The sequence below is a fragment of the Cynocephalus volans genome, chromosome 8 (assembly GCF_027409185.1).
Source record: "Cynocephalus volans isolate mCynVol1 chromosome 8, mCynVol1.pri, whole genome shotgun sequence".
Taxonomy (NCBI): Eukaryota; Metazoa; Chordata; class Mammalia; order Dermoptera; family Cynocephalidae; genus Cynocephalus; species Cynocephalus volans.
In genome coordinates this window covers 57561137-57584284 of record NC_084467.1, presented here as the reverse complement: position 1 = coordinate 57584284, position 23148 = coordinate 57561137, and the positions used below count along the sequence as shown (strand labels likewise).

At 39.2% G+C, this 23148-nt stretch overlaps 1 protein-coding gene across 1 annotated transcript in view; it reads right to left on the bottom strand.

Annotated features, from left to right (window-relative positions):
• The window catches only part of IL23R (interleukin 23 receptor), a 75138-nt gene that overhangs the window by 30771 nt on the left and 21219 nt on the right, over nt 1-23148 (bottom strand). The window contains exons 4-6 of the mRNA XM_063107092.1: nt 15489-15649; nt 11340-11485; nt 1535-1691 (exon numbers count right to left, since the gene is read on the bottom strand). Of these exons, the coding sequence (XP_062963162.1) occupies nt 1535-1691; nt 11340-11485; nt 15489-15649 (464 nt within the window). The remainder of the gene's footprint in view (nt 1-1534; nt 1692-11339; nt 11486-15488; nt 15650-23148) is intronic.

The following is a 23148-nucleotide window of genomic DNA, read 5'->3' as shown; positions in this document are numbered from 1 at the left end:
TTAATGTTAGTTATCAATTTGAATAATCTTACTAGACAATTCTAGATTTGATTTAAAAATAATTGGCTTATCAACTAAGTTCTGATTATTATAAAATGGCATCTAAAGTCCTAAGAATTTTTAACAATATCAACTTAAGATAGAATACCTTAAATTAAAAACTAACTTTTAAAAAAGAGAACTGATGCTCTGCTTTGAATATGATTCCTTTAATAATATTTCTAAGATACGGGCATTAGGGGGCGCCAAAAGAACTGTTCAGCTAGTCTGGCTCTTTTTGCTCCCACTGCTTATTTGGCAGCCATCAACATTTATAATGTAAGGGCTGGCTGGCTCGCTCACTTGGGAGAATGTGGTACTGGTAACACCAAGGTCATGGATTCAGATCCCTCTGCCAGCCAGCTGCCAATATATATATATATATATGTGTGTGTGTGTGTATATATATATATATATATGTATGTCCAAATGCTTCGAAAACATAAAACACAATACCAAGGTGCCATAATAATTATAATATTAACAATACTGTAATTATAATTAAGTCCTTCGGTTCTGAAGAAAAGTATTTTAAATCTAGTGAATAAATTACCACATCTTCAGGTTAATGGGGCCATTGTGGAATATTATGACAATTACAATAGATTCATTTTATTATTTGCTTACAGTTGAAGTTTATTTGGCTAAGATGTTATTGAATGATATGTGTAAATAGATATAAAATTAAGCTAATAATATCAGGAGTAGGGCTGGCTGGTTAGCTCAATCAATTAGAGCATGGTGCTGATAACACCAGGGTCCAGAGTTCAATCCCTGTACCAGCCAGCTGCCAAAAACGAACCAAAAAAAAAAAAAAAAATCAGGAGTAAGAAAATATCTAAAGATAAACTATAGATCAGCTGGATCCTGTTGTGGATGAGAGAATTAATCCCATGCTTAAGTGTTTTAGCTCTTTCTGACTGAGTTGCTTGTAGTAGGTAATGAATATTTATTGATATGATTTGATTTCTCTCTCTTTTAGGAAAATGCATTTTATCAGAGTGACCTAAAGAATTTAATGTAACTCTTCATAATATTTTTCAAAACACGGTCTTTGTTTATTATATGCCTCACAATCACCCTGTATGTTTATAAGAAATGCTGACTTTTAAGAACCCCCACCCCACTACCCATGGGACTAGACCCTCTGAGGGCAGGAATGGTGAACATGCATCTTAAACAAGCACCCCTATGTGGTTTTCATGACCAGGAACATTTGACAACCATCACATAAGTTGTAAAAAATAAAAGCAAAATGACAAGTTAAATGTTACCACCTGCCCTGGAACAGTTGTGTCAATATTGGTAGAATTCAAGGAGAAAAAAAACATATGTAGTTAGAAAAGAGACAAAGGGGCTGGCTGGTTAGCTCACTTGGGAGAACATGGTGCTGGTAACACCGTGGTACTGGGTTTGGATCCCCATACCAGCCAGCTGCCAAAAAAATAAAAGAAAAGGAAAAGCCTAAGAGAGTAAAAAATATAAATACACTCACCTGTTTCAGGTGTTTTATGAAAAAATGGTGAACTCCAGGGCTGCCAGTACCTTTTACCTGTTCCTTGACATCTTACTTGAAACACATACTTAATGTTTGGCTCCAGGTAGAATTCTGACTGTTGCTCATGTGTCAAGCTGGTGTCAAATTCTTTAACCTAAAATGGATGAATAAGAATAATAAAATGACACAGTATGCTTTTAAAACAAACAATAATTCCATTTAGCAGTAATATGGAGCACTTTTTATGTTTCTGGCAGTCTTCTAAACCCTGAGGAATAGAGCACTTTAGGTAAAACATGGCCATACATAATCTGATAACAAAAAAAAAAATCTGCTCTAACCAGGTCAGCTAAATTACAGTGCCCTGGGAGATTTGGGAAAAGTCAGTAGTCACATCCGCATGTTCTGGAAAACATTATCATAAGACCATTTTTACTTAGAAGCAGACGTGATGCCACCAGAAAGTCATAAAATAACCTAGAGTGCTTCTGATAACCCTGACCTAGGTCCCTGCATGTAGGATGTAACCTAGTAACAATCCCATATCTATACATTGCATAGAACCAAAAGAAAAACTGAAGAGAGGGGCTGTTCTCTCTCTCCTTTGATTCTCACTCTTCTTGTGATTTATAAAATGCTAAGCTCTGCTGGTCCTCTTTGGAGCACATTTCTTAGTATGACCTGACCTATGTGTTTCACTGGTTGCAATTGTCGTTTTGGCTCAATAAATCCTGTGCTTTATATGTTCGGCCTCAGTTTCTTTTAGGTCAACAATCAAATGCATGTTTTAAACATTAAAAGTGAAATACGTAACATTTTGTACTTGACAACTCTCTCAAGTTTTTAAATTTCAAGAAAGTCCAAAATGTAATATATTCTTAATTTTGGAATAGCTGATTCTAATGGGGTAGGGAAACGGGAAACCTGATAGCAATTGTTTGAATCCTCTCTCTCCCTCTCTGCAGTTGAATATTTAGATCAATAATTCTTCCTTAATGATGAAATAATTTCACTTGCTCATGATGACTTTTAGAAAAAATTACCCTTAAGCTAAGCTATTAAATTGGTCTTTATTGCAGATTTATTCAGAGTCTAGAAGGCCTAATATATATGTATGTGAGAAATACATATATGAGAGAAAAAATGAAACAAAACATTTAAGAATATTGAACTGTGAAAAGCCAATGGACAATAAGAAAGAAAATAGCTGAGGAATAAACTTACATATCTTTTTTCTGGGGCATGACAACCTGCTATGAAACATAATGAAAAATGATCCCCAAAGAAGCTGGTTCAGCTGGGAAAAAGAAAACAAGGCCTTTGCACAGCATCTTCAGTATAATGTAGTAAGTGATTTACTGAAAAAAGTGAAGCATGATTGAAAGGCAGTCATAAAATATGTCTAGAAATGCAGAACTTCTGGTCAAGATGGCGGAATAGACAGTCCCCAGCGTCACTAGCTCCCACAAGTCAACCAATTTACAATTATAAAAAAGCAACAACAGCCAAGCTGGGGCCGCTAGAGCTCAGGTGAAGAGGAGGAGAGACCTGTGGAGCGCATGAAGGTGGGAGAAGCCACCATGAGACAAAGAAAAAAACACTCGGACTGTTTCAAATCCTGGTCGCTTCCAAGCTGGAACTGCTGAGTGCACATAGCAGGAGCCAGCAAAAGCCACAGTTGCACCTTTTGAACGAAGTTGTTTGGAAGCAGCAGGAGAGAAGAGGGCCTTGATGTCCACCAGGCCAGCAAGACTACTAACAGGATTCCTGTGGATCCACTTAAGAGCGAGGAGCCACAGCAACTGGAAAAAAAAAGAGCCACTCAGAGGCTGGTGAGTCATCATAAGGGACAAGAGCACGGCCTACCACATGGAAAGTGTTTGCAGCATGGGCAGTGGGGGAGATGGGCCCACCAGTGGTACACTGGGGCACAGCAAGGACAGCTGACCTGCCCCCCAATCAATGTAAGACCAGTCAGAGGAGACTGGTCAGAAATATAAAATTTCATGGAGTGCAGCTTGATGTAAAGACTCAGGCCCAGACCAGAGTTTCTACACAACCCAGGTGCACTGGATCTCACCAGATCCAGAAGTACCTATAAAGTCAACCATTAAAATCTGAGCTGCACAAAAAGCCTTCCCCAGGGAATTAGCAGCAAAGCAGCAATTTAGCTCAACCATAGAGCTCGCTTACTGGTCCCCACAGGAAGGTCCCATTTTAGAAGTAAGCAAAGGACAACAAATTAGTTTCAGCACAGAGTTTAAGTGATGGGAACAGCAAATAATCCAACACAGAACTGAAAGAAAAAACAAAGTACCCACAACCAGACACAAAGTTTGATAGTAACTAGTAAAGATCTCATGTTGCCAGAGAATACCTATAACACCCAGAAGGACCAGAAGTCCCCTGGGCTACCAAATCAGAAAGGGAGGAGGGCCGGGGACCTCACCCATGCCTCCTGACACCCAACACCCATAACCAGTCCCAAAGGTGGGGGCTGAGGGCCTCAGCCACACAGCCCCACATGTGCAACCACCCCAGCAATGACCATCAAGCCACCAAAGGAAGCACCCTGGGCTCTACTGAGCCAGGGCAGTGGGGGGCTGAGGGCCTCAGTCATGCCCCCAACACAAGCAACCAGCCCAGCAAAGACCACTGAGCTTCCATAGGAAGTGCCCTGGGCTCTCCCAAGCTAGGGCGGTGGGGTGCCAATGGCCTCAGCTACACTCCCCCACACCCACAGCCAGCCCAGTGAGGACTACCAAGCCACTGCAGGAAGTGCCTTGGGCTCATCCGAGCCAGAGCGGTGGGGGGCCTCAGGCCTTGGTCACACCCTCTGACTTGGTAGTCCCCTGACTCAAGCAACCAGCCCAGTAACAACCACCAAGCTGCTGCAGGAAGCACCCTGGGCTCTCCCAAGCCTGAGCGGTGAGGGGCTGAGGGCCTTGGCTACACCCACAGCCAGCCCAGCAACAACCACTGAGCCATAGTAAGAAGGGCTCTGGGTTCCCAAGCTGGGGTGGTGGAGGGCAAGGGCTTTTGCCACACCCCCCTGACATCTGCACCCAGTTCAGCAATGAACAAGCCACTGCTGGAAGCCCCCTGGTCTCCCCTGTGGGAATGTGGGGGGTGCCACAGGCCTCAACACTGCCCCTCCTCCTTCCTCCTTCTTCCATCACATTTCCTTCCCCTTTCCCCTTTCCCCCTCCCTCCCAACTGCTCTGCAACAACATCATAGAATGTAAAAATATAATATTAATAAAAGAAAATAAATAAAGCAGGGGCATTATTACATTGTCAAGGAAAAAAAAAAAAGAAATGCATTTATGCAACAACTGGGAGAAAACAGTTACCTGACACGCATGAAAGAGAAGGTAAAAACTACTGAGATTTTTAAAAAAACAAAAAACGAAAAACAAGCTATCAACCTCATTCAGGGATTCTTCCATTGAAACACAATCTTAATATCAATCTTTAAAACTGGTAATACACTAAAAATGTAAAATTCATGAAAATATCTGTTTGGGGATGTCACGGTTCCTGAAAGATATCATTCAGAGTTTCCATAAGCCATGTCTCTACTCACGGCCCCTGGAATTTTCTGCTATGTAAATATGACTGGTGGGCATCTGGAGTCTCCTGGGGTCCAGGCGAGATTTTACTTTGAATTTTGAATACATTTTGCTTCATATTAGCTTCTCTTGCAAGCCAGTTATTATTCTCCAATATGTCTCTTGCCATTTCGTTTACAGATAAGTCTTCTTGAAGAGAAGACATACCCTAAAGTACAGCCAGAATTCCAAATTAGAAAGAAAAATTATATGGAACTGTTAACAGTTGTTCCTAACATGAGGCAAACCAAATGCCTGCTTAGGGGCTTGCAAGTACAAGGTGATCCCCCATGAGGGTATCTTCAGAGGCTAAAATGAATATTGGGAGAGCTAGATTGAACTGAGTGGCTGTGTAGAGTGTATAATCTCAAGAATGCAAGAAATATAATTTCATTCTTTGTAACTGTTAATTTCTACTTAGAGCCTAAATTCTGAAGGTTGGGAGCATGAAAATTAAATTTCTATCATTTTGAGGTATCTCTTTTCTTGGAGTTATGTTTATTTCTGGGAGCATCACTGAATGGAGAGAAGAAGAATCTCCAACCTATCCAGAGAGTCCTGTAATTCCCACCTCCCCTATCAGCCTGGGATGTGGCCCAGAGTGAGTTTCCTCCTTGGTAACCCACTGGTGTTTAAACTCTTTTGGTTTCTTCCCTTAACCCATCTCCCAAACTCCCCCACTCTCTGCCTAAGTAATTTTTATCTAGTGTTTAGTTGAAGAGGGAAGTAGGGTGGTGATTGGGAAATGTAACATGTTTTCCCAAGTTTTCTGTCTTATACCAGCATTTAGACTTTTGAAATGCAAAAGCTAAGAATTTCATCCTTTGCTATCTGTGTACTGTTCTATCATCCTCTCCTGGGAAAAGAATGAATGTTTGGTTTTGTGCAGCCTAAGCTAAGAATGGTTTTCACATTTTTAAGTGGTTCAAAGAAAATCAAAAGAGTATTTTGTGATGCATGGGAATTATGTGAAATTCAAATTTTGGTGCCCCAAAATAAAACCTTTTCAGAACACAGCTATGCCCATTCATTCTGTTTGTGACTGTTTTCCTGCTACAAACATAGAGTTAGTAGTATGTTGCAAAGCCTAAAAAGTTTACCATTTTGCCCTTGAATAAAAAGTTTGCCAACACCATGGTCTAGCTTAATTAAAGAAATAAGTCACCAGTAATCTATTTACTTGAATTTACAGCCAAGATTTCCCTGTGCCTTACTGTTACTGAGGTTGGGCCATGTTAAAGGCAAATAATAATAATAGCTAATACTTAAAATATTATCTTCATGAACCAGACATTATAAAAATCAATAGAGATACAAAAATGATTAGGGTACAGCCCTGCCTTCCAGGAGCTCATAGTTAAAGGCTGGAGAAATAGATGTGTAAAAAGGTAAGTCTATACAATGTGGCAAATGCTCCTGAAACAGGGTATACAGAAGTGGGCATGTATTACTGCTGGTGATTGTGAGCTCAATTTTTGACAGGAGTGTAAGGTGCCAGGGAGACAGTCCATGAAGATAACCAACAAGTAGCTAGCAATGGAAGTCTGGCATTCAGAGGAGCTTGGAGGGCTCCAAGTTCCAGCCTGCAGGTGTAACTGAGGCCTGGGGAATGGGTGAAAAGCACAACAAAGTGAGGAGGGAGAGAAAGTGGGCATGAAGGGGATCTCCATGCTTACGGAGTTGGCAGAGAAGAGGATTTACAAAGGAAAGAGTAGCCAGAGATATGGTGAGAGACCTAAGGCATTCCTGAAATGGAAAATCCAAAAACATTTGCAAGGAGGCAGTCAACAGCATCAAATGCTAGAGTAGGATGAGGAACCAAAGTTCTTGGCTTTTGTTGCTTCACAAGATAATGGTGTTCTCATAGCAACTGGCTCTAGCAGAGGGAAGAGAACCTTGATTACATTTTGAGATTGATTGCAATAGTGGCCCAGGTCTTTTCCCTGCCCTACATCCTTGCCCTTTACCATGTAGCTTTGAGTGTCCTCCTTCTTCGACTCTGGATTTGGCCATGTGGCTTGCTTTGGGTCAATGGACTGTTGGTAAGTGTGACACAATCCAAAGATTGAAAGGCACTGGGGAGACTGGCCTTCTGTGCTCTTGCCCTCTGCCTTCACCATAAGAAGGACATGCCTAGGTTATCCCACTGGTCCCAGAAAGAGGACTAAGAGACATGTAGAAGGAGCCCATGCTCACATATATGTGAGCCGGCTGAACTGCAAACACATGTCCTATCCCAGCTAAGCTCAACCTAGACTAGCTGGACCCCACTGACAGTGAGAAATAGATGTGTATGGTTATATGTCACTTCAGTTTTTGTGGCAGTTTGTGGCACGTTACTGTAGCAGTAAATAGCTGATATACACTTTAAATATCATGAAAACCCAGCAGAGGATTTTAAGTACTAAAACTTCTGTATTTAACTGGTAGATAGCAGATCTAAAATTCTGCTGCTTAGAGTGGGGTCCAGTATGATTATCAGCTAAATAATGGATTTGAGGGGGTATTTGCTTAGCTATGTAGTTTATAAAATACTTTTTAGTGATGCAACAAGATGACCTCATGTCCACTGTACAAGTATTTCTTATCAGGGAGGCTCAACTATGTTGTTTTCTAAGATGGTGGTTTTTTTGAGGCCCCAGTGTAAAATCCACTTTATGTGTGTGTGTGTGTGTGTGCACGTGTGTGTGTGTGCGTGTGTGTGCGTGTGTGTGTGCACTTGTATAACTTGCCGTGAAGAGAGTGGAAATTCCTGGTGTCCATTATCTATGTAGGGTAATTGTTCTTAGACATAATTAGAACTTAGAAGACAGGATTTAAATAGAGAGGAACCCTACCTATCTATGGAAACTGCCTGCTCTCTTGATCTTAGAGTCCAGAAGGACAGATATATGAGCGCACTTTTAAAAATTCATGGAAAGATTCATATTCTATTTCAATTCTATTTTTCCACAAACTTTCTGAAGTACCCTGAAGCTCTTTGTTGTGGTTGCTAAGCTGATGTCTACTGCATGAAAGAAAAGCTTAAGCTGGATTGGACAGAGCTTGCCAACTTTGGGGAACTAGTCATATTTTATAATCCATATTGTATAGTAGCTGGTTTTTTTCTAAAATGTTTTTTTCTTCTTGCTACCTCTGAGCCTTTACTAAACTGTCCATTGCACGTTTCAGTGTAGTCTCAGATAAACTAGTGGGGAATCCAAGAAGAGTACGAGGCAAATGAGGTGGGGGCAAGAGGTTTGTAAATGATCCCCCAAATGCAGTTTAATCTCCAGGCACAAAATAGGATGCTTTGATTTGGAAGCATTTCTCTACAGATAAATATTCTCCATGCAGTGTCAGCCTTGCAGGACACCAGAAGGACTGGCTGGTTCCCTTAGATGCTTCGCAGTCTGTATGCAGTTTAGCTGATGAGGCTGAAAAACACCCTCAATACCCTGATTTTCAGGCAGATTGCTTTGCACTACCACCCTGCTGCATGGCTCCCCTGGAGGTTATGATAAAGAGTAACAATGATAGCTAGCATGCACCGAACATTAACCCTGTTCCGGGCTCTGGGCTAACTTCTTACATCACTTGGTCCCCTCCCCCCCAACAACCATATGAGGTAGGTGCCTATCCTATCCCCATTTTACATATGGGAATAATGAGACACAGAGAAGATAAGGAACTTGCTCAAGTGGAAAGTAGCAAGGCCAGGCTTTGATTTCTGGAGCACGAGCTCTTAGCCACAGGCTTTCCTGCTGTAGCTGCCCGCCACTTTGAAGTAAAGAACTGCCCTTCAGCAATGTCCGATGTAGGCTGAGGTGGAAGAGGGGATCTGTAGCCCTTTGTGTCCTCCTACTCTTCTTAACTCTGACTTTCCTGTCTCCCTACGAGGAGGCAAAGACAATGCTCCATGCATGACCCAGATGAAGCTGATGGTAACAAATGTAAAGCAAAGCTTCTTCCTTACTGAATTGACTTGGGTAATCTGGATAGAAATGCTAATTCACCTTTTCCTGTGTTAGCGGTTATATTTAGAAAAAGTGTGGTAGAGGGGACAGACTACGGGCTTTGGGATTGAAACCTGTTCTTTCATTTTCTAAATATTTATTGAGTGCCTAAAGTGATGTAGGGTCTGTGAGAGGCACATGGTTGCCGACTGTGGACATTTGGAAAAACCTGGCTCGACCTCATTCAAGCTCTGTTTCCTCATTTATATAAAGGAGCTAATACCTATCACAAAGGATTGTCATGAAGATTATGTGAGATGACAAATATTTCCTTAAGCTCCTTCATTTGCTGCTTCTGATAAAAAGAAAGTTTTGGAAAGTGAAATTTACCTCTAAGTTACCAAGTCTCATGATGGCACATGTAGCACCAACCAAGGGAGCAGAGAACAAGCGTTTCAACCAGAAAACGGCTTCTGAAAACCTGTTCAGAGACACGGATAATATAATTCCTCTCTATTTCCTTTTTTTTTTTTCTTTTTATGATGTAAGATATGTTTTATTTATTTAATAAGACAATGTAAGAATATTAGAGTTTTTGTTTTTTAAAATGAATGCCTTTGGAATAAAGGGCAAGTTTTTTGGGGGGGGTTGTTTTTTTTTAAGTTGTTTTTTTAAATGTTTTGTTTTGTTTTTATTGGTTATGAATATTCATGGGGTACAAAGCAAATTGTCACCACTTGTGCCTAAGATGTGATGGCCAGATCCATACTGGCAGCATGCCCATTACCACAAATTGTGATTATACCGCATGTCCCTCACCAAATTATCCCCTCAATTATCCCCAACCTCCCTCCCCATCCCCCTTTTCCCACTCCACTTTGTATCCCTAGGTATATTCTCTATTTCCTAAACATTCTTAGAGTCTATTACCTCCTCCTGTTTACACTAAAAAAGGGATTGTAGTATTCTTAGTATTATTCTATGACCGCGGCACTTCACAAAGGACCCCAGGTGTCTTACTAGAATAAAACCCCACTAACTCAAAAATCTAAGACTCAAGAATTTCATCTGGGCTGTTCTGAAATTTACCTAAATCCCACGTATACAAAAGGAGTCCAGCAAGATCTCCACTTGGTTTTTGATCAAATGATACAGAACGTAGTCTCCCATCTAAGTATAATCCAAACAATGATAAAATTCACATTAAGGATTTAAGCAAACAAAGGTAAACAAACAACTTGACATCAGGAATTTATTTTTAAAGAGCAATCAGTATAGCTTTACCCCCATCTTCTCAACACTTTAAAAACATATTAGTCTAGCAAAACTGATGTTCAGATGATGAAGCTAAAGCAGTGGGCTTTGGAGTCTCCCTAATCACCAAAGAAAAGTTAAATTATGTGTAATATATGTTTTAGTGTTAAATACATTTTATTTAACTCCCTTAAAGATGGTAACCCATAGCTGATTTATAACTCTTATTCAAACAAAACCAGAAACTCCATTCCTCAATTATTTGGACTCAATGGCAGTTTATTGTACTTGAAAATAATAGAATGGCATTTCTTTTCAAATACACCAAAATTGGAACTTATTCCTACGTCAGACTAGTATTCTTCCATAGTTCAAATCAGTGAGTTCTTATTACGTTGTTTATAGGTGCTGTCACCCAATGTGATTTTATCGATGCACCTTGTGCCTATGCTTCTCCTAAGACATTTGATAATTTACCATTGGTATTTAAGGATGGTTAATTTGTTTCTCTAGACATCCACTTTTTACTTTAAGCTCATCTGAAACTGAGGCCTGTTCTAGTAATACATTTTCTACTTTGAATTACACAGTTTTTCATTTAGAAAGAGACACCCATAAGTCTAAGTTCTCCTTTTTTGAATAATTTTTATTTCCCTGGATGCCTGTCAAATTTCAGCATAGAATACTTAAATTTTATCCATGATCACTGATGTAAATTTCACCCTAGGAGACACGTAATTACAAGGAGCCAAATAGATAGATCTCTCTTAACTGGAGATTTGTCTATTTATCAATTCATAAAAGGCAAAGGATCTTTTCAGGAAACATCTCTCTGTTCCAAAACCTATGGTAATCTTTATTAAAACTTGAGTGGTCTGAATTTTGTGCAAGCAGATAAAAACATGTAAAATGGATCACTATAGGTCCACTGTGGCCACTAATGGTTGGCTTTTCTTTAAATCATTTGTTCACATGCTAAAGAATAATGAAATTTTAGCTTACATTCCAAGTTTGGTTTGTTGCGGCCTTGTATCTCATTTCACAGGAAACCTTTTCAATTGTTGTTTGACTATTCCAATAAATTATGGTCTTGGGCACTGTAGCATTTATATTCTCAGCCTTGGAAATGATGGACGCAGAAGGTATCACTAGAGAAAAAAATTTAAAAAACAAACAAAAAAAACTAGCAATTTAAAAATTTCCTGGGGAGAAATCGGTATCTTTTCATCAATATATAGGCATGTTAGAACTCAACGTTCAATGAAAAAAACAAGCAATTTCATGATCTAATTAACAATTAATGAACTTTTTCTTGATTGCTAATCTATTATGTAGGAGAAAACTGCTGTTAAGAAAAATTCCCCCATTCTCCATTTCTTTTAAACCAAACTCTAATAGTTCTGCTTTCTCCCACTTCCCACATATTCCTAACTAATGAAATTCCAGAGCCTGGCCTTATTAACAAAAGAGTGTAAAAAAGAGATACCCCTCTTTCCCTCATCTGTTTAGGGAGGAATAATATTTTGCATCCAAATTTAGTTCAACGAATCTAATTTGATAAGATGTTAAGTTAAAACCTTGCACATTAATCTTCCTCTTCTCTTGTGTAATAGGGAAACCTGTATGAATATTTACAGTTATTGCTAACTTGTTTTGTTCTCCATTAAATCTTCCCTTGAAAGTGTGATTTGAAAGCAGGTCCCATAAGACTCTAAAGACTTTACACATTGTTGCCATGTTCTGTGATAATAACCCTCAAAAAGGAACTGAGATACTGATTGGTTATCTTACTACTTACTTTGTTGTACTAGCAGGCGTGGAATAACTGGAATCTCTATATTTATAAACTGTACAAATACTTGTAAATTTGCTCTGTCTAAACAGAATAGAATCATTGACACTTTTCATTTCTCCCATATGCATGATACAACAATAAAAACCTAACACTTTGCTAGATGTATTATTTAATAAAGAACTCAAGAGCCTGTATGTACCTTTAGGGACCATTGTTAAAGCTTAATATTCTCTATGAGTTAGTTTCTTTTCATTTATTCTAAGTTTATAAAGTATTCCTTGGGAAAATTATTGTTTTATTATCAGTGACTATTATTATCTAAAATTATGTGCACAGGTAGGTGATTTATAGAGAAATATAAAAATTATATATTTGCTCTTTAGTAGCACAGTCCTATAATAAAATCCTTGGGCTAAACCTAGTATAGAATAGATGTAGTAGTAGCAAAATTAGTTTAATTAAAGAGCTTACTGTACTTAACTTTTCTAGTCTGAATTCCATAGCTAGTTTCCTTTTGTGAGTGCAAGCTTCTTGCAATAAGAATCAGTATTCAGAGATTTCTAGAGTCAAGGAGGTGAGTCCCCAGGGTTCTGAGACCACTTGGGGCCATTTTAGCATCCTCAAGGCTATATTACCTGCCTCCTCCTGTCTCCCACCTCTGAGTCCAGCTTGGCCACGAGTACAGCAGCACAAGCATTTTGAGATGCTTTTTCAGAAAGAAATATTCTGAGGAGGAAGCAAAAGTCTGTTAAGTCCTATGAGAAGTGCAGATAGCATATTTTTAAATTCCACTTGTATTGAAATAACGAACAAGATTATAGTTGCGTGGTATCTTTCTAACAACATGTATTTATCCATATTCACACAATGGGAAGAATTAGTGTTCACAATGGCAGTCAGAAGGCACTGCACTTTCTGTATTGAAACTTATTTCTCTATAAGAGTAGTCAAAAAGCCCCTTCCTCACACATGTCATCTTGGCTCCCACACTGCTAATTGCCCTGCCTTTCAGCAAAGCCTCCCCGCATAATTAAAGCCCAACCCCATGGCTGTTATGTGGAGATTGCTCCCAGGAGAGCCTTCTGTTCTCAGTTTTACGGAATAGTTCATTTATCCAACTTGCAATGTCTCATTCTTAAAGTGTCATCAGTGTAAACAGCTCATTTGTTAATAATCTGGTGGCTTTGTTGACTGGAGCTTCCTATATAGTCAACCTGTATTCTTCAACCCAAGTTTCTGAGTCCATTTTGGGATAATGAGAAGGTGGGGGTGGGGAGAGGAGAGAGGAGGAATAGGAGGAGGAGAAGGAGAAAGAGAAGGAATAACAATGCCAAACTCCCAGTTCACAGTGTGACAAGTCAGATATGGATGTGGAGGCTGGATGAGATCTTCCCTGTGCAGGTGGTGGGGTGGTGGTTAACTATGGCAAGTCAGCAAGTCTGGGATGAAATCTGGCTCTGCTTCTTGCTAGCTAAGTGACTTCAGCAAATTATTTTATCACTTTCCTCATCTGTAAAATGGGGACAGTAGTATCGAGTATGGTATGTTTTTTTCCCAGAATTAAATGTGATGTGCATGTTGAATGTCTGCAACACAGTAGATATTCAATAATTGCACGCAATGATATTAAGATCATAATAAGTTCATGATGATAATAATAACAGTAATACTACTACTAATTACAACTTAGTTCCTAAAAATGAAACTGCCAAAATATCACTGGACATGATAGGCTTTACACACTCTAATCCGTCAAGGAAAACTATTTTAAGAAAAGGGCATATTATCGCACTCTACCTCAAAAATGCAAATTTACAAACAGGTGCAGATATTAGTCAAGAGACCTATAACCCCAGAAATATACCATAAAATGCAGTTATTGTTCATCACCGTAGTCAACAGTATGTGTTCTCAAATCTAATATTCAGAACATATTGACAGATTTTTAGAGCAATTGCAGTAGCTGAGATAGTTGAGGTTAGCTGAAAGGTTGAGATAGCTGTGATAGCAGACCTCAGTGATCCCCAAAGGGTACCCATCCCAAGGGAAGGCTTCATATCCCTGCATCATTAATCAGCTAGAAAGCTCTCAGATACATTGCAATGAGATTTTGTTTTTCTCAAAAAGACTGAGGGGGCTGGCTGGTTAGCTCACTCGATTAGAGCATGTGCTAAACTCAAGGTCAGGGGTTCAGATTCCCTTACTGGCCAGTCTCCAAAAACAAACAAAAAAAGACTGAAGATAGAAGTCAAGGATATTGAAATTAGATGCTCTTTTGCTCTGCAATCTAAAAATGTTAATGCCACTTAGCCTCGGTTTTCTCATGTATAAGTCATACTCTCCTACAAAACAAGGTTGTTTTAAGGGTTAAATAAAATAATGTATGTAACAACACTTAGCACATGAGAAAGTGCTCGATAAATGTTAGCTTGTTGAAATCATCCTTGATTATAACAATAGTAATCATTAGTGCTAGGATTTTCAAAAAGAGGGTGATCCACACTTGGTGCTCTTTGGCTGAATTCTGATTTTAGGACTTGGACACAGTTGCAAAAGTCTCAGTGGTAATTACCTTCTGAAATTTACCTAAAGGAAACACCAAGAGTTATGCAAAAATTTAGCCACAAGGCTGTTCATGGCAATATAGTTTATAATGGTGAAAAATTGAAACCAATGTAAATCTCCAACAATAAGATTAAACTATTATACATTCAGCCAACATTAAAAATAATATTGCAGATTAAATTAATAGAAATGTTTCTTACATATTGTAAGAAAAAAAGGCATGTTCTAAAAATATTTGAAGCAAAAATAACATTTGTTAAATCTGGCTGGTGAACATACAGACATCTACACAATTCTCTATAATTTTCTATGTATTTTATAAAACTTTTCCAAATAAAAACACCCCTCCCACATAAGTCCCCAAATAGTGTATAGAGTATAATTATTTAGTATGCTCTACTTCTCATAACATGAGGCTTATCGCACATTATTATAATCCTTGTTTCTTTCCATCTTCCCTGGTAGATCGCAGTTATTTTAGGACAGTTACTTTGTCTATCTCATTCTCCTTGGCCCTTAGAACAATGTCTGGAACATAAGAGTTCCCTATAAATATTCGTAAAAACACATATGCCTAGGCAGAAATAAGACCAGAAGGACATACAACAAAGTGTGGCCACACTGATCTGTGAGTTGTCTCAGGCAGGTGGAATTTTGGGTAATTTCTGTTTTCTTTATTATGATCTGCAGGAACTTTGGGGGAACTTCTTCAGATCTAGACTTCATTTGACTAGGTCAGCACAAATTAGTTGTTTATTATTAAAGGCATCATAAAATTTGTTTTTCTTTACCTATATCATCCAGGTGAATTTGCAATTGTTTTGACTCCTCCATGCCTAGAGCATTTGCAGCTTGGACCCAAACCAAATAATTCTTGCCACCTTGTAATGAATCAGTGGAGATGTTAATATAGCTTGAAGTGAGATATTGTTGCTCTTCTTCTGTCTCTAAACTTCAAAAAAAAAAAAAAAGATAACCGCAAGTTATATTTAGCTTGAATTAATTATTGCAGAATTTAAAAAAAATTTGAATTGACACATTACATTGTGTATTTTTATCATGTACAGCATGATATTTTGCAGTACATATACATTGTGGAATGGTTAAATATAGCTAATTAACAAATGCATTCCCTCACTTAGTTACAGAACTTTTTTGATGCTACCTTTTAAAGCCTGTTTTCAGACATGTAACCTTTTACTGCAAAAAGAATCAAATTTGATTTGATTTTCAGAATTTTTAAAAATAAATTCAAATCCAGCAAGAGCCACAGTGTGGCTTTGGTAGGCCCTAAGCCCTTTTGTCTTCATGGACCCCTTCCTTTATTAAAAAAAAAGTGTGTGTGTATATATTTTATATATATGTAATATACATAAAATACACATATATACAAACACATACGTATGCACACATACATTCACATGCATTGTTTTACAACTGTGTTGACATAAAGACAAAAATATTAATATTACACATTAAAACATTTTCTTTAACCTAACAGTTTTTCTCTTCTGATTTTAAATGAAATTAAACATTTTCATGGACTCTTAAAATGTGGGCCCTACCCACTGTGCCTACTGTGTCTATTGAATAAGTGGGTTCTGGACTTAGCTTGAAATAAATGAGCCACCTCTGGGGAGGAACGTTGCAGAGGGGTTCAGGGCAAGAGCTTTGAAGTAGACATTTCTACCAGGATGTAGGGTGAGGGGTGAGGATGGGGTGAGAGGTCGAGATGGGGTAGGGGAAAGCCAACCTCCCAGGCAGATAAAAACCAGCATGTTCTAAAATGAATAAATAAAATGACATGACATTTCTGAGAAAGTTCAAGTGTGATACTCTGGAGCACGAAAATGTAAGAAGTCACTTGAGGTAGAGCAGGCCAGCTAAAAAGACCCTCCATGAGCTGTCAATGGATAGGAATTTCATCATGCAAGTGATGGAAAGAGGGTATATAATCAGATGCGTACTATTTTAAGGGTCTCTGGGGCTGGCTGTCTGGTACCTTTACAGAGAGTAGATTGGTGGGAAATGAAAGTGGTGGTAGGAGAAAAATTAAAAGACTATGAAATAACCCAGAATTGGATTATTAGAAGTACATGGAGGTCAGTGAGGATGGACATGAAGGATTTTGAAAGCAGAACTGACTGGACCTGTTAAGAGATTGAATGAGGGGAAAGGAAGTTGTTTACTGCTGAAAAGGACGGAGAAGATAGGGGAGAAAGACCCAGTTTGGAATGGGGAATAGAGAAAGCTATTAAATATCATTTCAAATTATATTTATCTAAATTGTTACAATTGAATGGCTCAGGATTTCTAACCAGCCAACCGAATTTGCTAAAATTTCAAATGTTGTCTGTTAATACTAAAATTTCAATTTTTATTAATTGACATTGGCTTTGGACAGAAAGTTTGAGCCTATGTTTTTAAATCACTAACTCAAAATAAGCACACAATATTATGTGGAGAGGGGTTGGAGGTAGTGGTGAGGGGCATGCTGGAGAATGCTGCTTCTCTCCTTCTCTGGTTTCTGGGAAGACAGATTGTTCTTAAACCTCCTAGCCTCTTGCCCCATCCCTTGCTCATTCTGCCCCCTTGAAGGTGTGGGTAACTCTGCTCATCCGAGTTAGGGATTGAGAACTGGGCATGTGATCTGATCTCGTCTGCTCCTCCGATATGCTGTAAGATTTAGAGGAGTAAGTTCCATATCCAGTGCTGGCTGCAGCGGGGACGTTGGTGGGGGTCGAGTGAATCTGTCTATTCTGGGAGGATTAGAAAGTTCCTATTAGAAAGTTACTAGAAGAAAAACAAAGTATAAAAAATAAAAATTGAAAAATAAATAAATAAGAAAGTTATTATTAGAAAGTTCACTATTGCTACATACCAAAGCCATGCTCTACATTATCAGCTTCATCAATAATAAATATTATTAAATATTTGTATAAATAATTTTCAAAATTTAAAATTAATTTAAATATAATATTTTTTTGATTTTTTGACTTTAGCAGCTGACTCTTTGGTTTCTCTCAGTTGGTTTAGAACTCATGAGAGATATCTGCAGAGACAAATATAGGGCCCCATAAACTCTAAAAACCACTATCACATATAATCAGATCCATTGGTAACATGGAAGTGTTTTCACTAGACTTCACTAAGTTTTTGAACTACCAACTCTGTATTTTCTTTTCTTAAGCTCTCAGTCAGATTTTCTACATCTTTGGCAACTACCTCCAAGTTACCATTTCCACTTCTTTAATACTTTTATTGTGATTTTTGCTTTTACTTTTCCTATGAAATTACTTATCTAAGTCCTCTGGATCCTCATTTAAGCACTTGTCCCTCTTGATCACTTAAAAGTCTCACTTCCCTTGGCTACCTGGACCCTGTCTTCCGGGTTAGAGCTCCTACATCTCTATCCCACACCTGCTTAGTGACATCTTCCGCCTCCAGCCCTCCACCTGGGTTCCTCTCCCTTTCCCTCTCACCCCACCACTCTGAAGGGCAGCCTTGGCACTGCCTTTTCTGCAAGATCTTTCCCTCGGCTCACTCTCCTTCCTGCTTTCAACCACTGTTGTGCATATACGGCTACCACACATCCATTCTCTCACAGGGCGCTTCATTGGGTGTCTGAGTGGGACCAGAGACCTACAGCATATTAACAACTAAATTATCTTTCCATTCAAATCAGCACTTCTTGGCAGTTTCTCCATTGTTGTCTAAAGTATGCTCTCCTTTCTCAGTTTGCCATTTTTAACAACTTTCCTTTAAGAGCCAACCAATAACCAAAGAAGGTCAAGGATGTTTTAAAATATTATTTCCTTATTTTATCTTTCCTCCTTGTTTTGATAGCTATAACAATGGTCTAGGCTTTATATTGTCCGGTGTATTACTTATACACTCCTAAGTTAATTGTATTGCATTCGGAAAACTGACTTGATGCAGATATACTCATTTAGAAGGAAAATAATCTTGAAATTTGAACCATGATGGAAAACCAAGTACCCTACATTCCTTTTTTTTTTTTTTTTTTGAGCAGGAAGGGGATCGTAACCCCTGGCTCGGTGTTGTCTGCACCATGCTCAGCCAGTGAGCACACCAGCGATCCCCATATAGGATCTGAACCTGTGACCTCGGTGCTACCAGTGCCCCACTCTCCGGAGTGAGCCATGGGGCCGGCCCCCTATTTTTTTTTAATGAGTGGAAATACTTCACAAATTTGCTTATCATCTTGATCAGGGGTCATATTCATCTTCTTTGTACTGTTCAGTTATAACATTCATGCTGCCGAGGCAAGCTCTGATCTAATTTCTTTTATCCAGTACCACTAACTGCTCTCTGCTCTCAAGAGACTGTCTTGACAGGATTTGTGGGGAAGGTAGAGCTTAAAAATCATTGTTATTTCATAACAGCGCTCCACTCCAGGTCCTGTTACTACTGAGTATCTATTTAGCAACTCCTGAATATTCTTCCACAATATAGCAGCCAGGATTATAACTTGCCAGACACTTACATCTTTTGGAATCCAAGAGACATGTTTGCTGAGACACAGAAAAAAGGAACTAGGCTTATGATACCAAGCAATAAATGGATTTATGAATCAAAATACTACAGAAATTATATATGTTATACATATTTATCATACATACATATATATGTATGTATGTATAAACTTATTGCTACTACTAGAGCAAGACGTCAGTAGGTGATCAAGGAATATCTGGGGGTTTTTTTCACCAAGATGGCTGACTAAAGAGGTCTGGTGCTATTCTCCCCCACAAAAAGAGACCAAAACAATAGACAATCAAATATATTTTGACCAGAACAACTGAAGAAATATGCTGCAGAGCACCAGGAGAGTGATGAGATCTTTGTGAAACAAGGTAGATGGAAATGACACCATAGAGAGCAGAGTAGGGCACTCAGCCTATGCCCCACTGCAGGGACCAGCTTGGAATCAGGTGGAGAGCAAGTAAGCTGCAAAAGATCCCAGCTGCTACCACCACCACCGTAAACACCAGTAATCCCCTCCACAAGAGAATCCCCCAGTGTTTTGGGGACTCAGGCCCAGTTGGAGAGTAGCTGGAAGTTAGTATAGCTGCACAGTCTCATAGTGGAAGCCCAAGGAGAAGAAAACTCCTCCTTCCCTGAGCAGCTGTGACACAGAGCAGTCTTGGAGCCTAACCTGCAGTTGGAGTGCACCCTGCCCCAGACCCAGTAAAACTGACTCCCTTTGTCTGGAGGCCCTACCTGCATTCTACCGCATTCACATGGGTGCTGGCGGGACCATGGCCCAGGATGTCTGGTGCCTATAACAGACAGAAAGTCTGAGACTCTAGCATCTGAACCCACATAGCACCCTTTCACCCCAGGCAAGCAAATGAACCAGCTGAGCAGAAAAGCCGCCAAGGTGTGGTGGTTCCCCACATTCATGCAAATCTGCTTTGTGTGGCCTACAGACCTGCTGAAACCAGAGGTGCCTGCAATGGCCCACAGCCAGCCCAGTGGTAGCCCTTACCTCCCCCACATGACTCTCCACACATTCTCATGGGTGCTGGCACACTCATGTTTATCACAGCTGTATTTTTAATAGACAAGTTATGGAATCAACCTAAATGTCCATTGATGGATGACTAGATAAGGAAAATGTGGAATATATGTACAGTGGAATACTACTCAGCCATAACAAAGAATGAAATTCTGACATTTGCAGCAACATATATAAGCTTGGAGAAAATTATGTTACATGAAACAAGACAGGCACAGAAAAAGAAATATTGCATGTTCTTACTTATATGTGAGAGTGAGAGAAAGAAAGAGAGAGAGGAAGGAAGGCAGGAAGGGAGGAAGGAAGGGTAATCACAATAATTTACTGAACTTTCAGAAGGGAGAACAGAACGGTTGTTATTAGAGGTGGGTAAGGGGGAGGAGGGTTAGCAAGAAATTGGTTAATAGACACAAGGAATGATTACATTTTGTAATGATGAACATGCTAATTATCCTGATTTGATCTTCACATAGTGCACAGGTATTGATATTCAACTGTACCCCACAAATATGTGTAATCCATTATTTTCCAATAATAAAAAGGAATTTTTCTAAGGCTGTCAGTCATTGCGGGCAAGAGGGGACTACAAAGCTGCAGGTGCAGCAACTACTCTTGTTCGGCTCAGGTTTTTAAGTTCTAGTCCATTTTCCAATGCTTCCTCTTTCCTCACATCAGCAGTGAGGTCACTATGAACATCATGAGAGGACAAGAAGGACACATCATGACGACTAAAAGCACAGGGCTCAGGTTTTAGAGACAGACCTAACCTCAAATCCCAGCTTTTCAGCATGATAAGTCGTGGGACTTGGAGCAAGTTATTTAATCTCAATATACTTGAATTTACTCATCAATAAAATAGGAATGGTAAAATTGTTGTTGTTATCATGAGTTAATGAGATAGATGAGCAAATAAGAAAAGAAAGTAAGGACCTAACGGCTTCACATATAACAAAGGTCTGTTAAACCCAAACAGGGAGATAAAACAGGCTCCCTGTGGCTGAAAAGAAACATTATAACTCCCAAATGGAACTAAATGTCCATAGCAGGATAGGGGATTAGACATGGATTCCCCTGCTTACAAAATATATATGCTCTGGTATTGACTATCATGAAGTTTTCTTTCTGTAATCAATCAGAAACCAGCTCCTGGAAGATAATGTCAAATCGGCTACAGCTGGGAAATTTCCACACTGACCTTCAACAGTCCACCTGGCCAGCCACCAACCTCACCAACCCCCTCATTTATGGGGGCCCACTGAAACTCCACCTGGACAGAGAATCGGCTTCACACACAATTCTCTCCCACAAGCACTGCATCCTCTGAACCAGCTTCAGGGGCTTACTGAGTCTGCACAAAGAATCTTTGTGCCTTATAGTTACCTTCTGGTGTCAGGAGCCAAATTTCACCACATTTTAATAACAAATCTCCACCCCCAAATGAATATGGGACGTATGTTACATGCGTGCTTACTGTACAAGCATGACTTCCCTCATAATATTTCACAGAATTCCTCCAAACCTGCTAAATATGTACGTGAAGCTCACCCCGCAAGGCATAAAAACCAGTTCCCCGCCTCCCTCCTTCAGAAAGCACATGCTGCTTTCCTGGAGGTCTCAATTCCTCAGTCTGCAGATTCTCTTTCTTTTTTTAAATTTTCTTTCTTTTTCTCTGGATATAAAGTTTTTCTCTTTTTTCTTCTTCCATGGATCTCATTGTCTTTTGTTAACAAGACTCATTGAACAAACAATAATTATTATGAATCAAAAGTTATGATATGTGACTTCTACACATTCTGAAGAATACAAATAAAACTTTAAAAATTGTTATATTTCAACCAATGAAATTTCTTTCATAGGATTGTATCTAAAGTTAAATCATGCCATTACATTTAGATGTTTACATAGTTGCCTTATATTTTTTCTGAAGATGGAACATAAATACATTAACAGAGAACTTATTATAAGGCATGCTAGATTCATGCTAAATAAGAATTCAGATGTGAAAACAAGAAATGGGCTGCTTTGTGTAAGTGGTAAGTAGGACATCTTTGAATATTTTCCAGTTAGAGAAAACCACATACATGTTCTTAATTGGTTTGTGGCTAATTCTCTTACCACACATATTGAGACCGCAAGTCAAAATGGAAATGTACTTTCAGACTGATATTAACCATAGTTACTAGGTAATTTAATTCTGCTTTTAAAGTCTACCCCAGATTAGTACTTAGACCACAAGGCATTGTTTTAGTTGAAGAATCCAGTAATAACGAATGCCTACATGTTAGGACTATTTTCACATAAAACTTGTGATACTGTGATATAATAAGAAATATATATTTGGTCTCTGCCTGGTTCCTGGCACACAGCTCCTAAAACCCTTGGAATCTCCATAGTGATGTGTCTTTTTGTATACTGTTAAGACAACTGATGACTGGGGTTTCCTGGATAGCCTCTGGATGGGAACCGATTACCAGAGGAACCAACCACATGATGAGAGAGGATTGGAACTTTTAGACCCACTCCTCACTCCACCCCCACCTCCAGAAAAGGGAGAGGGGCTGAAGGGTGAGTAAATTGCCAATGGCCAGTGACGTAATCAATCATGCCTATGTAATAAAGACCTCATGGCCAGCATCAGCACAGCCATGTTAATCAACTTTCCACCCTCTTCCCCCTTGCCCCTCCCTATCTCATGTTAATCAACTTCCCCCTCCCTTACCCCCTTGCTTTCTGAGAAAAACCAGAATTTATGCAAAACGGATTCTTATGCAAAAATGACCACCCAAGGCCCTTCCTCTAATTCAAACCTTATAAAACCTTTTTTAGTCTGTACAGGGGTGGGAGCTGATCTGATTGGTCTCCCCTCCACACTGGTGGAATAAACCTTCTCTGCTGAAATGGTACCTGGC